At 36.9% G+C, this 15,099-nt stretch overlaps 1 protein-coding gene across 1 annotated transcript; it reads right to left on the bottom strand.

The window, feature by feature from the left end:
- Positions 1-8: 8 nt before the first annotated feature.
- On the bottom strand, positions 9-14,865 carry LOC137392141 (uncharacterized). The gene is made up of 11 exons (XM_068078768.1): positions 14,748-14,865; positions 14,321-14,554; positions 9,292-9,377; positions 8,801-8,933; positions 7,757-7,854; positions 7,502-7,544; positions 7,212-7,406; positions 4,175-4,421; positions 835-1,424; positions 537-669; positions 9-429 (listed from the first exon to the last, which is right to left on the bottom strand). Exons 1-11 carry the CDS (start codon positions 14,808-14,810, stop codon positions 278-280), a joined length of 1,974 nt encoding a protein of 657 aa, XP_067934869.1. The 5' UTR covers positions 14,811-14,865; the 3' UTR covers positions 9-277.
- Between the last annotated feature and the right edge of the window lie 234 nt (positions 14,866-15,099).

Here is a 15,099-nt window from a genome sequence, read left to right as displayed (position 1 = left end):
AGCTTACTTTTGTTTTATATTATAATACACAAAATACTTTATTAACTTAATATATATTGACATATTTATACATTTGAAACGTTGTCTAAACCCGTCCAGATAAAATATTGTTGTTCAACTACTGTACATGACATGTTGCCCGCATGTATTTCTTGATCTATATGCAGAAGTTGATCAAGACTTATATAAACGAATAAACTTTCTGAAAATAGTATATAAAAGGTTGTTTCTAATCTGAAGCACCTGCCACAGTAACAAAAATATTATGACCGAGAACCTATTCCATGTCTACACCAGAGAGTTGTGAATCCATATATGATCCATCCTGCATCTGTTGTTCATGCTGGAGACTGAGCAAGTACGCAGCTTCTATTAGATCCTGAGAAAGCTGTGTATGTGGCGTGTTGCTAAACTGACTCAACAGTTTTGCTACAATAAATGAATTGAGGTGACAGGAAAGTATACCATTACAGTAGTTGGAACACAAACAATTGACACATCAGCTACACAGAATACTAGTAAACTTTTCCATTCACCTTCAGGTCTACAATTTTTGGATGCCTCAATGTCTTCAGCCTCTTGTGTAGAAGTGACTTTATGAACTTCTCGCACATGAATCTTTAACTCTTCTTTGGTGTGGAAATACAGGTCTTGACAATATCGGCACCTCTGTCACAAAATAATACCATTTTAGATTTATGAACCAAATTACAACACACCTAGCCATGCGTGTATTTGATGATTTAGTTTTATTCATATTTGGTGGAAAAATAAATGCAGAAGAAGAACACTAAGGCAACATTAAGGTGCAACATTGCAGCAACGATTACTCACTGGCAGAGTTGACGATGACTCGGCTAAAGTGGTCGGGCCTGCAGCAGAAATTTCTGTCTTCATGTGAGTATCCATTCCGAGATCCAAAGACGACTGTCGTCTCATTTTAGTAGAGCTTAAGTCCAAATAAGACTGTCGTTTTATAACCCTCTTAATGCTCGAAGGGGGAGAAGGAGTGACGCTGGGCAGTGGCCGAGTAAAATGTCCATTGATGGCATCGTTAGGCTGCATGACAACAACAGTCCCCTCTATTTGAGGGGCCATATCTCCAGGGGCAGCTTGAGGTAAGACAAGGACAGCCCCCTGTTGAGTGAAGTCTACTCTGTCCCCAGACTTAGATTTCACCAATAAGCTCCCATCAGAGCGAGGTGTAACGACCACTTTGTCTTGAACCTGGAGGTTAAGATCAGCTGATGGTTTTCGTGCAAGCTGTGACGAGTTTCCAAAAGACGAGACAGTGCCAGGCGGCAGACCAACTTTATGATTTGGCATAGCCGCTTCTTCTGGATGTTTGGATTTTCGGTGTTTACCCAGCGACGACTTGAGGGCGTATCCTTCACCACATATGTTGCAGACATGTTGCTTACTCCCTGCAACATCCAAACCACAATCGCATGCTACAGTATGGTAAAATAGTTTCTTACTTTAAATGAAATCAAGGATTTCCATGTGTATAGAAACAGAAAGTAGAAACAGAAATTAGTATATCAATGATTATTTTGCACTACACTATATACACTTATTAAGTGTATATTTGATTTATTTGTGTGATAAACAATCGAAACACTTTTTGATGCCGAGTGACACGATGCGACACATTATGACTGGATAAACATGATACAAGTAGAGTAACACGGTATACTACATATACCTATTATTTACCTATATTACATATTACCTACATTATCTATACATACAAAACAATAAGTCTTGGGTGTTGTTATGATTGATCTTCATAATGTATAGACCTTCAAACGATTGCACAAAATTGCTTTGAAATTAGCACCTAAACTACTGACTTTTCAACGAAATTTTTAGAAACAGGTTTTCATTTCAAAATTTTCCAAAATTTAATTTCAAACAAAAATATATTGTTTCACAAAGAAAAATTTTTGTTAGTCATTATCTTGACTTTTTATTTAATGACAAATTTTGCTATTTACAGTGTTCTGATTGATTTCAAAATATGCTCAAACATTTGTGAAATTTACTTTGGAATTGTGGCTTCTCTACGCTTGTACAGAGACAAAATGGCGGAAAAGCTATAGGAGTAGCATATTCAAAGAAGTTTAGAGCGATCTTTTAGCAGATAGGAACGACAACCTGCATACATCTAGACATCGATATTGATAAATCCTACTTTGTCAGTGTGTGTGGTGTGTGTTAGCCTGCATATATAGCCTCATATATTTGGTTTCAAAACTCCATCTGGTTACTGAGAACCAGCTTATTAAACACCATGTCTTCTTAAACAATGTCTGAAAACTGCATGTGGGATATCCAATTAAAAGTGAAAGAAATACCGGGCATCAGCGAGCTAGTTGAGTATAATGCTAGAATAGTATCTTATATGCTACTGCTATATGCTACTGCTATATGCTACTGCTATATGCTACTGCTAGCTTACCGCTAGTATATATCTTATATCTATATTTCTCAAAGTTGGTATGCGTCTGTGTATGTCCAGTTATAGTGATTAAAATCTTGGAATTTAAAACTCCGACGTATTATTTGAAACTCTACGAAACACGATGCTTTTTCGTGTTTTCTTGAACTTCCATTTTCGGTTTTTCATAAGGTTCAATTGCTATATCCGCGGTCAAGGCCAATTATTTTCACACGAACAAGTGCATTATCTCCGAACGAAAAGCCTTGACATTCTCTCTCTGTTCGGTCAAACAAAGGCAGTACGATATCTCATTTTTACATTTGTACCAACATTGAGAGGTGCCATTATCGTCGTATTCAAAGTTTTAATGGATAGCTTCTGGTGGAACAGTAACCTTTTTATATATATATATACACACATTCACCCACGCACACACACTTCTATGCAAAAATTGTTATTATTAATTCAACACATTCGGGATTTTTATTTTGTTTTCTCAGTTCATATTAATTGTATCGTTACTGAATCATCTTTTATTGTAATCATAGCAAAACAGACTTAATTTAGCTGTTACTTGCTAATTAATTCACATATACATTTAAACCCTTTCATAGTTGTATTTTTTAAAATTTATTTGACCTGCACAAAACACTTTTTTCATGATATGTAGTTTGAAAGTTAGAATGGCAAATGTTGTTATATGTTAAATACAAATCAGTTTTCTATTCAAAGACTTTTTATTACCCTACAGCTAGTATATGTATGGAATGTACAGAATGTTTGACGTTGCGCGGGTATTAAAAATCAGCTTATATACAGTGATAGCACTGCCTCGCTTACAAACTCAGCTTATAAACAATGCCACTTGCTATTAGCCTGGCATATTGCCAATGGCTAATTTAAGTAGGCTAGTTATCTATGGCTCTTACTAATACATACAATGGCGTTGCATTGCGCCGTAACAACAGAGAGCTGTAGCGTATTTTCACCTACATAGCAACATATATCGCCCAATGAATCCATCGATCTCGCGTAGCTAAATTGCTAAGGCATTTGCCTGATGAATGGGAGGTTCCAAGATCAAATCTTCTACGACACGGATTCTTCATTTGAAGATTTCGATAGCTATAACTGGACATACCGAACTACACAAGTACACACAGACAAACTTTGAAATTTAGATATATATATATATATATACACCGTACCTTTCGGATTATGAGCTGCTACTTTTTTCTGATGATTTGAGCCGTGCGGCTTGTATAAGAGTGCAGCTATTCTGTGGCTATTTCTTTCACCGCTAAGGGGCATTAACCGGAATCTCCGGTGAGCGCGCCATTAGCAGTGAGAGAAAAAACAAAACAGTGCCTGACAATACTGTTCCATTAGGCACTAGGTTAAAAAGTGTCGGTTAATACGAAACAGTGTCGTTAGGCACTTTTTCGTTTTAAACAGCAAAGTTGCTGTCGTGTTAAAAAGCACCGTCCTGGGTTCTGCGGCCAATACAAAGGTGCGACCTATGTATTGTTTTGTTTTATTATCGTTTTTTGGAAAATAAAGCAGATGCGGCTTATATAGTACGAAAACTATGGTAAACGGGTTTGAAGGGGAAAGATACAGTAACAGTTCTTGATGTTATAACTGCATCTATAGCCAAGTGATTGTAAACCTTTCCATGGCACATTAAACATACTTGCATGCATCAAACAAAAACTGATTGCCCCAACTTACCTTGATGCAAAGCCAGATGACTCCTGAGATTTCTCGCCCGAGCAAATACACTGGAACAGCCTGGCTCTGGACATGGATGTATTTTTCCTTCTTCATGAACCTCTAATCTATGATTTTTTAGATTTCGCATACTTTTGAACTTCTTGCAGCATTGTTCACAATAAGCCTCCCCTGCGGTAACACTATGCTTCTTCAAATGCTCGGGCCAGTCCTGGCAAGGAACTTCCTGTTTGCAGTATGGACATCTCTGCAAATACAATTAGTTGGATATGTAAGTTCAGCTAAATTGTAAGTGGAATAACTCCCAAGGATAAATAACTCCAAAGGATAAAACAACAGAATATTAATTTCACTACTAGTGATATGGAATTATCCATGGCTATCACTTGTGATAAATCTGACATTGTTAAAGGTCGACTTGCAACAAGATTCACATTACAGTTATTTGGTATCAAAAAGTTTACCATGTTTTACTCTGCTGTGTTGCAAGTTCAAAATATGTGGAAATGTGATAACAAGCTCTTAAAAGCTAAAAAACGAATAGCTAAAAAACGACTGTATGTTGGAATCCCTCCATTTTGATGACGTACTCAACTCAACGTGGTTATTGTTTTGGCCAATAAAAGGCCCAATATTAAACATCTCATAGCACTAGTTTATGACAAAAACTTCAGGTTCTACCAGAAAGCCCTTATCAAATATAGATGCTCGCTGCTATACAGTTTTGTTTCAGCTTGGTCTAATCTTCTAGTCGTAATCTGATCATGCGACCCATATTTCCGGCCAAATGGCGCGAACAATTTCTGCAACATTTTTCGACCATCACATGCGACCAACAGGCTCCTCATGGTTATTAGAGGATGATATGCACCCCCTCGTGCTAATGTTAACCCTTTCGCGGGCGAATTTTCAAAACTAAATCAAACTTCCATGAGCGAATTAATTTTCCAAAAAATCAATTTTTTTTAAAAGGTTCATACACTTTTCTGTGTGTTATTATGTGCATATATCTATGTTTAAAGGTGCATATGTATACATGTATATGTCCATAGGCATATAAACAAGGCATAACATATAGGCATTTTATTATAAACAAATAAAAATGTATAACATAAAATATATGCTTTTCATAATAATTGTCTATTTACGAATGATATTTTCGAAAGCATTCTCCTTTACAAAGGCCCACATCAAAGTCTTTGCACCATGTACTTATTCGTGTAACAAAGAGCTCCCACAAAAATGTACTTCCTGGATTGACAGGCTCAAAAAACTTTTCAAAATACTCTACTGGTTGAGCATCTACTGGAGTAAATCCTGGGCCTGTCACTGCTATAAACTGCTGAATTGTAGGAGATTTATCTCTGTTTATGTTGGTTATATTCTTCCAGGCACTGGCATCACTCCTACTCACATCCTCATCATTACTGCTACCAGCCTTTTCATCACTGTCACTTCCAGATGTAAAGTCATTCCAATCACAATTCAAACCTGATTCACTGTCATCTCTTGCTACTAAATCTAAAAAGTCACTGTCAGCTCTGAATCTCTTAGTAATTTCGGTACTAGTACTTGCTTTATCAGAATAATCTCGGGAGGTTCTTTTAGAAGTCGCCATGACAGTAAACTAAAGTCAAACTCTCAAAAAATTCGGTAAATAAGAGCTAAAACCAAAGCAAGAAAAATAAAAGTTGATAAATTATTTAGAACAATTTTCTAATTTTTTTCGAAAGTTTATTTATTCATCACTGCTAAAAACGATCGTTTTTTTTTCAACCTTAAAGTCCATTTTTGAGGCTAACCGAAACTACTATATCGTAGCTTGCTATTGGTAAAAAAAGTAAACAAAAAACGGCATTTAGCTAACCAGAAACTGCAATAATAAAATACATTACTGAAACGACAAAAACGTCACACTGCACATTAGCAGCCGTATCGCAAAGCGACAAAAACGTCGCTCTCCCCGCGAAAGGGTTAAAAGATGAAACTAATTTTTGGGCTAGGTTTTTAGATATCAGTGCTCAAAGTGATAGCATTACAATGATAATGAAATAGGCGCGCAAGGACAATTATAGACATGGTTTTATTGAATGAGTGAGGTATATTTGTAAAAACATTGCGACGAATGAGGTTGCATGAAAGTGTAAACAGAAGCACATCGTGTTCAACTACGTCAAATTTGAGCCGTTTTGAGAGGGATTCCAACCTACGGCGTTTTCGTGATGACTGCGATTAACTGTTCGTTTTTGAGCTTTCAAGAGCCTGTAATCACATTTCTACATATTTTGAACCTACAACACAGCAGAGTAAGACATGATGAACCTTTTGATACCAAATAACTGTAATGTAAATTTGGTTGCAAGTCAACCTTTAACTCTTTCACTACCGCCTTTAATTCTGACCGAACTATTATTCTGACAGAATTCAAACGGATTTTCGAAAAATCGATATACCGCTAGTATTTATGCAATATCGCGAGAATCAATACAGATATCGTTTTACTGTAAAATGCATCTTATTCAGAACAAAACTTTCTACAAGATATGTACAAAATTGTTGAGTGAATCCCATTCTTGCGAAATTTCTGACGCTTCCTTTGCATTGAAAGAACGCGGTGAGTTTATCATTGCCATGGTGATAGCGATTTGGGTTTCCCATTTTGAAAAATGATTAGAAATGAAATTGGTTAGCAAAAAGATTTTTGATTGGTTGCACGTGATTGGCAACAAGGTTGTTCCGTTGGAGACAAAATTTGATTGGTCTAGCTAATGTGTAGGCTTCGTAATGAAAAGAAAAGTGAAACCCTATTGCTATCCGATACATCGGCTTACGGTCTGTCCTTCCATTACATCGGCTTACGGTAGCGAAAGAGTTAAGATCCAAACTGTATGGATTGTTAGCATTTGATAAGGTTTTATTGCAATCTGGAAGGCATATCCCACCCTATGACAGTGCCAAAAGTTTGTGGGTAGCATCCACAAAGATACATACTATATATCACAAACATGAAATAGTAAACTTCACGCGGGCAACTCACGTAGCAATCACCAACTCGGTGGAATGATGTAACATGTATATCTTTCAGCCTCTTGTGCTCAAACTGTTGATTACAGAATTCACATATGGTGTTGGACTTGACATTAGGTTTAGATTGAGCACCTGGCGGATCCTCCTGATGTAAATCCGTATTTGTGGCGAGGTTTCCCAAGTCACATTCTTCTGCATCATCATCCTACACAATGGAAAAACATGTAACAATTAGCAGCTAACAGTTAGTCCCTCAGATGAGAATAAAATAAGGCAGAAGCTTACGAGCAAGAAACTCACCTTGCCCTGGTGTTCATCCTCTGAACCAGACTGAGATAAGCGGCTGTAACGAAAGGAAGGACAGTTACATGAAACTGGCTATGATGTATGAAAGAGTTGAAGGCTAGACTACACGCACCAGGCACCAACAAATAACCCAATAGTATTAGAATACTAGTGAGATTGCTAGAATACGAAACAACTTTTTAGCAATTTCAGAGATGAAAATCCAAAAACGCAATACCAATAAACCTGTCTAAGATTCAAACTACTCACGTCAATGGCAAGCTGTTGAGCACCCCTTCATTGCTCTCAACAACGTCTGCCTGAAAAGGAGGCTTGCCAGTAGTGTCAGGATATTGGTCGTGAGTAACCTAAAAACAATGAAAGTAATGCTAGTACTGACCTACTGTCATCATAACACTCGAGTTCATACCGATAAGGTAACTCTGAGAATTAAGGTTCGAGATCATGCAATAACAATGTGCAAAGTTCCGACAGAAAACGAGGTTAATAGCAATTTATCCAACAGTTAAGCTCCCTTTAACCAACAAAGCTCACAGAAGTGGTAGAAGAGACACCAAAAGAACAGTTTGCACTTATGTTGTCCTTAAATGACAGGGTATAGGCCTAAATTCTCTTGTGATGATATATTTAGTTCCAGAAAGTCACCGATTACAAGTTGTGCTCATAAAGGATAACTGCGTTTGACCTTGAAACATATTCATCTGTAGTGCAAAAGCACTTGTGCCATAATAAACACTGCTTTCATTTTAATCATCCATTCTACACGGACTGAATGCGGTGGAGTATGGCAACCCTATTGTCATGGATAAAGTTGCTCTATCTGTTATTAGGAGTTGTTCTACCTATTACAAAAGTGCCTGCATGACAAACTTGCCATGCGAGGAGTTCGCTTGGCTGACAAGCTGAGCTATTACGTTACAAAATAAGCTAAACAACTAATGACAAAAAGCTAAATTAAGTTTTGATTTACAAAAATCGAAATTTTAGCGTTCCATTTACCGGTCAATTTTTAGTGTCATGCTTACAGAAAAAAATTTGAAACTTCATTAGAGCAAATCTGAGACAAATTTGGTAGTCGAAACAATTTAAGCCTATTCGTGGCTGTCTAAAAACAACATATACATACTATGCCAATAGCCAAACAGGACAGTGTAGCAAGTGTTAAAGAGACCATGTAGCACCAAGCCTACCCGGTCAGTCTATTAGCGATAAAGCAATAGCTGGCGTGCCAAGAAGGTGTGTGGAAAGGGAAAGTTTCACCATTAGTCGGAACAGATCTAACATCCCACATACCGCCGTGTGATCATTGAGATTCTGGTAATACGTAGATTTATAGCTGGATTGATCACAGTTATATTTGTTCATGGAATGAGAGCTGGAAGATGAAGTCTCGCTGTCAAGTGGAAGAGGAGCCTTATCAGCCTCTCTAAAAATATTGCAAACAGTGATCCTGACAACGCAAACAAATTACAGATACAAGTTTGTAGACATTGACTGAACTATTATCAAACTCGATGACAGCCTTTACAAAATGTTACCCTGAATAGTGAAATGACTGCTACGTCCTTGTGTAGCTGCAAAACTAAATTAGACTTATTGACAAAAGAATTATACTGTGTAAGATGCACAGTTATACCTCTACATACTGCAGCACTGCAACTCATAGAGTATAACACTATAGCAAATAACATTTTTAAAGCATCTCAGGTGATACTAAATGAACTATTGCGAAATAAACGATGTCAAACCAAGTATGACCAGAATAGACTCATGTATGAGCTTACGGAATAGGTTGACGATTCGTGAATTTGGAGAAGTGAGAAATCCATTTTTGGTCATTCTTCAAGTAAGCAAGTTCAGGATGACTTGCCTGTGAAACAGAATCCATGATAGAGCAGAGACATACAAGGATGTATATTAACAGATTCAACTGCTATTGTAGCATGTGCTCCAATTACAGCATACCCTTGCCCCATAAATGTCCAGACTACAGCCTATCCTTGTTCTATACATACGCTCCGATTACAGCATATCCTTGTCCTATAAAAACCCAGATTAAGGCATATTCTTGCCCTATACAGAGCCGTATAGCTTCACAGCAACGAATCAATGGAACTATATATGGGAGCTCGCTCGTTTCCAAACAAACAGGCCACACCCACTATTTTCATATATAAGTTATAATGAAGAGGCCGCAACATTAACCAACAAAAATTACTTCCATTGGCAGTCACTCCGAAATTGATTGTTGTATTATACACCATTTGAAAGAGGACAAAATTCTCTATGAGAAGCCACCAGTAATTCTTTGTAAAAAAGTTAACTAAATTTTATTAAGTTTGGTTACCCAACTTTTGATTGATTTCCCGACTCTAGATTTTGACTGCTGATAGAATGTATCATTACAAATCACTTATTAAAGCACACAAACTGTATCATTCACAAACATTTCAAAAACCTTCACATTATAACACCCGATTTCAATCATCCTCACTTCCTACTCCTTTTTATTATTCATCTGCTGATCAACGAACATGCAACTTTGTGATGTCTGCTCTGTGGAATAAATTGCCAGCGTCGTTGAAATTAATAAAACCTATTGGTGAGTTTAAGACAGAGATAAAGTTTCACCTTAGTGCTGCTTGGTGAACATTAATGTCGATGCCTTATGCTGTCGACTAGGGCCTGCGACCAGTTTAGCTCTGCTATTTTGCACTGGCCCCATCATCTCTACTTTTGTTTGAATGTTGATATACAATTGTTTGAAACTTTTCCTTGTTTTCTTTTTCATATGTATGCAATTTTATGTACGATGTATTTGATGAAATAAATCACACACACACGCGCGCGCACACACACAAATGCAAAAAAGTGAAGCATTGAGAGCGAGCCATGAATATTTCATTAGAGATCAGTATATCAATCGGGTTTGTTTGGAAACAAACGTTTTTGTTTCCGGTTTTGGTCGAGTGACTTTGTGAAGCTATACGGTTCTGGCCCTATATATGCACTGATTACAACACACCCTTGGCCACATAAGCCCCGATCACAGCATATCCTTGTCCCATATATGCCCAGATAAAAGCATATCCTTGTCCGGTATATACCCAGATTAAAGCATATTCTTGCCCTATAGATGCTCTGATTACAGCACACCCTTTCCCTATATACACTGCGATCACAGCATACACTTGCCCCATATATGCCCATTTTGCGGCATACCCTTGCCTATATATTCCCCGTATGCAGCATGTAATTAAATGTAGTGTAACTTTTATTAGCATTAAAATCTATTGCAAGTGTAAATTGATGAGCTGCTAGAAGACTACTGTACTTGCAGGAAAATGGTTATAAGTTCCATTGACATAGTTGCAACAATTGTTCATGAAAAATACATGGAAAAAAATTTATAAAAGCCATTTCTCGATATGCAGTAATTGTTAAAGGACAGAATACAGAAAACTTTGAAGTACATAGCAATGAGCTTTCGAGTGTCGCTACATGGTAAAACATGGTTGAACTATAGACTTGTCATTTGTTATGCTTTATATCCGATGGTAGACGAAAGCCTTTGTAAACAATGTTTATTTGTTACAATATTAATATAATGCTTAGAAATATATTAGAAAGCTGCAAATCGGCTTTAAAAAGCCCATTTTCACTAGGTCATATGTTTACACTCTATTATAACATCGTGTACACAAATTTAATGTTTAAAGGTTGACTTGCAACAAAATTCACATTACAGTTATTTGGTGTGAAAAGATTTACCATGTCTTACTCTGCTGTGTTGTGGGTGCAAAATATGTGGAAATGTGATTACAAACTCCTAAAAGCTCAAAAATGAACAGTTAATCGCCGCCATCACAAAACCGCCGTAGATTAGAATCTCTTTCCAAAACGGCTCAAATGGGACGTAGTTGTACAAGATGGCTTTTGTTTACACTTTCATGCAACCTCATTCGTCGAAATATTTTCACAAAAATACTTCACGCATCCGATAAAACCATGTCTATTGTTCTTACGCGTTTGTTTTATCGTCATTGTAATGCTGTCACTTTTAGCACTGATATCTTATAACTTACCGTAAAAATTCATTTAATTTTTTAACCTTAGCTCGAAGGAGTACATATCATTGTCTGATAATCATGACGAGCCTGTTTGTCACCTGTGATAATCGAAAATCGCTGCAGAAATTATTTGCGAACTATTGGGTCACATGATCAGATTACGACTAGACGATTAGACCAAGTTGAAACAAAACTGTAAAGTAGCGAGCATCTACATGTATATTTGATACGGGGTCTTCAGTGAAACCTGAAGTGTTTGTCATAAACTAGTGCTACGAGAAGTTTTCTATTGAGCCTTTTATTGGCCTTTCAATTTACGTGAGAACATCACGTGACAAAACAATAACCAAATGTAATGACAACGTCAGAGAAATAAACTGATTCCAATCTACGACGGCTTTTCGTTTTGGAGCTTTCAAGAGCTTGTAATCACATTTCCACATATTTGGCACCTACAACACAACAGAGTAAGACATGGTGATAATTAGCTCCAAATCTTTTCCTAGAAACCATCCGTCGGTGATAGTCTAATGTGCAATAATATTTGATGACTTGATAGCTTTAGCTAGCACATGAGTCAGAATTTTCGATGTTTAATCAATAAAAACTAATTGAGCGAAGCAAATGAAAAATGGTATAATCAGGTTTAAATAGGTATAAACGGTTTGAGTTTGTATATAATCGCACAATTTTTAGGCTTCAATTGCAAAGCCAATTGTACGCAAAATTCACTATAGCATAAGGGCAATAAAATACAACTATGAAATGCAGCTTTAAAGGAGGGACATGAGAATTTCACAAACTTTACACATTAACAGCCTTTTTATATTTTATGTTAAAACCAATTTTGGATTTGTCTTCCACCCTCTGCTCTTAATGTGATAGTAGGCTCAAACCTCATGAACTAAACAAGTTTACCGCTGCCCATGCAATCCTTCATATAAGAATCTATAGCAAAAAAGGAGAGCATAGGTTGTGCTCATATTACTACAACAGATTTTTATGCGCTGTTTTTGTAATATTTTTAATCATTGAATAAAAAATAAATATTTAGGTAATATTAAACTATGCTGAGACGTTTGCGCTATTACAATAGCAACATAATGTTACTTGTATCGATAGGGATCGGCGCGCAATAGGCCCAGACTCCTGAGCAATGTGTAACTAAAAATTGGGTTCAATGATAAGCACATGAGAATAGCTTAGTTCTACTGCTGTGGTAAGATTCATTATCACTTATCATTATCACATAAGTTCTACATTGCTTCGGACAAAAAAAATTATGTTTGGATATTGCATAGCCTATAGCATAGCATGAAGGTCTTTTAATTACCCATTTAGAGAGACTGCTGCATATATGTAACTATAGCACCAATAATTCTTGTTTGTCACTGATCAGTGTCACTGCTTTTGTGCAGGCATGATGAGCGATTATTAATTGTTGCATGCGGGAATTACGCCTGATTAGAATAAAATAATCTGCCCCTTACTGGGTTTTGTAAAGTGCATAGATTTGATCGCTATAACAGCTCTTTCCCGACATGGCAGCCAAGTGCTCCAAACTATCTGTGATACTAGTGTAAAGGTCCGGCCACACGTAACGAATTATTCGTTCAATCTGACCGAATCCACGAATTTTACAGAATTCACAGATTTATTCCGCCGAATATCATAGATTCGTCTGAGCTGTGCATGCACACCGAATTCGTTAACGAAACGCCTTTAATTGGCTAACCAATTTTTTTTAGCGAGCACGGTTCTAGTAGCTTTGACAAGTGGTATAGTCCAAGACACGTACGACGACCCACAATAAAAGTATCACCGCGGTATGACTTGATACATACGATGCAACGGCCTATGTGCGCTATTGTTGGTTCTCTCTCGTTGGTTCACCATGACAGGAACTTCTCATCGTGTATCCAGAATTTTATTTTAGATGTTTTAAAAGCTATGAATTATTTCTTTTTCAATAATAATCATTTATTTTATGCAACAAAAGCTCCGTCGCAAAAACAGTCGCTATCTCTAGCGCATATAGACAGTTGCATCGTATGTATCAAGTCATTTTGCGGTGATACTTTTATTGTGTGTCGTCGTACGTGTTTTGGACTATACCACTTGTCAAAGCTACTAGAATCGTGCTCGCCAAAAAAATTGGTTAGCCAATTAAACGCGTTTCGTTAACGAATTCGGTGTGCATGCATAGCTCAGACGAATCTATGATATTCGGCGGAATAAATCTGTGAATTCTGTGAAATTCGTGGATTCGGTCAGATTGAACGAATAATTCGTTACGTGTGGCCGGACCTTAAGTGTCAACACTTATACATATGAAACCAAGACTTTTTTTGTGAAAATATGTATAAGCTAAAGCATACTGCCACTTGCCGGGCGTAAATATTCAGCCAAATAATTCAGGAATGCTCTTGCACTTATATAACCTAATCGATAGACGTTGTACCATTTTGAGCGAACAGACTAAATTTATTCACTTTAAACACACTTCTTTATAGGCATAAGACACTGCAGACACTACACTAACAATCATCTGCTTTAATAGCAGTTAAAGTAAACTGCCAAGCTGTAACTACAAGCCAAGCTACTGTATGCATAAACAACTGCTTCGCTTATTTAAGACTATGGCAAATTAAGTGAGGCTAACACACCCCAACCTACAATACATACACCGGTTGATGAGAAACACAGATGATAAGAGCAATAGAAAGGGTTACTAAAATGATACCTTGTGATGCTCACTCATTGAGTGTAAGTAGTTTGTGGTGTACACACAATTTAAACATTGGTACTTGGGTGAAACAACGGAGGAATTTTCTTTAAAGTTTGTCCAGCTTTGCGTGACGGAGTAATGACTGTTGAAGATAGAGGCTGTGTTTCCTATGCATAAAGAAACGTGCTGCCCATCCTCAGTAACGTACAACAGCATGAACTGTGTGGCTTGCACCAGTCTATCTGATAGCTACAAAATATTTATCGGAGAAAATAGAAAACTGTGGCAATGCTGACAAGTGGTAAAGTGATGGCTTAAGCAGCAAAATGCTTGCTATTGCTGGATCAATCAATTTATAATCGAAATCATACAAGCGTTTTCTTGAAGAAAATATTAAACGCAGTTCGAAACTTCACACTAATAGCATTTATAATTTACTTACCACATCACCCAGACTCACTGGAGCTTCATCAGCAGTGTAGCTTCCATTAATAGGTACTTCCATATCTTAACCTGCAAAAGATTTTTGATTGTAATAGATTAATTACATTGTTGTCAGTTCACAAACTTTGACCATTGAATACCTTTTATAACAACTATAGGTGGGAGTAATTACAAAAACTTTAGTGCGTTGAGTGTTACGAGAATACAAAGAGCTTTACACCGACAGTAAGATTTTATGATTCCGCATTGTTAGCGATGCGCTATATCTTGAGTGGTTTGCAATTTAGCAACAGATTTTAACACACAGATGATAACAATTTTTTTTTCAATTAGAATGATATGAGACATCA

Source organism: Watersipora subatra, chromosome 3 (assembly GCF_963576615.1).
Source record: "Watersipora subatra chromosome 3, tzWatSuba1.1, whole genome shotgun sequence".
Classification (NCBI taxonomy): Eukaryota; Metazoa; Bryozoa; class Gymnolaemata; order Cheilostomatida; family Watersiporidae; genus Watersipora; species Watersipora subatra.
This window is presented reverse-complemented; position numbering and strand designations above follow the sequence as displayed.

What these genes read in the sequence shown, in the direction of transcription:
- LOC137392141 (XM_068078768.1), bottom strand. Translation starts at nt 14,810, where the DNA reads ATGGAAGTACCTATTAATGGAAGCTACACTGCTGATGAAGCTCCAGTG. An exon ending in ACGAATCGTCAACCTATTCC is followed by an intron (nt 8,934 to 9,291) that starts GTAAGCTCATAC and finishes CAATATTTTTAG; the next exon opens with AGAGGCTGATAAGGCTCCTC. An exon ending in CTCAACAGCTTGCCATTGAC is followed by an intron (nt 7,545 to 7,756) that starts GTGAGTAGTTTG and finishes CTTTCGTTACAG; the next exon opens with CCGCTTATCTCAGTCTGGTT.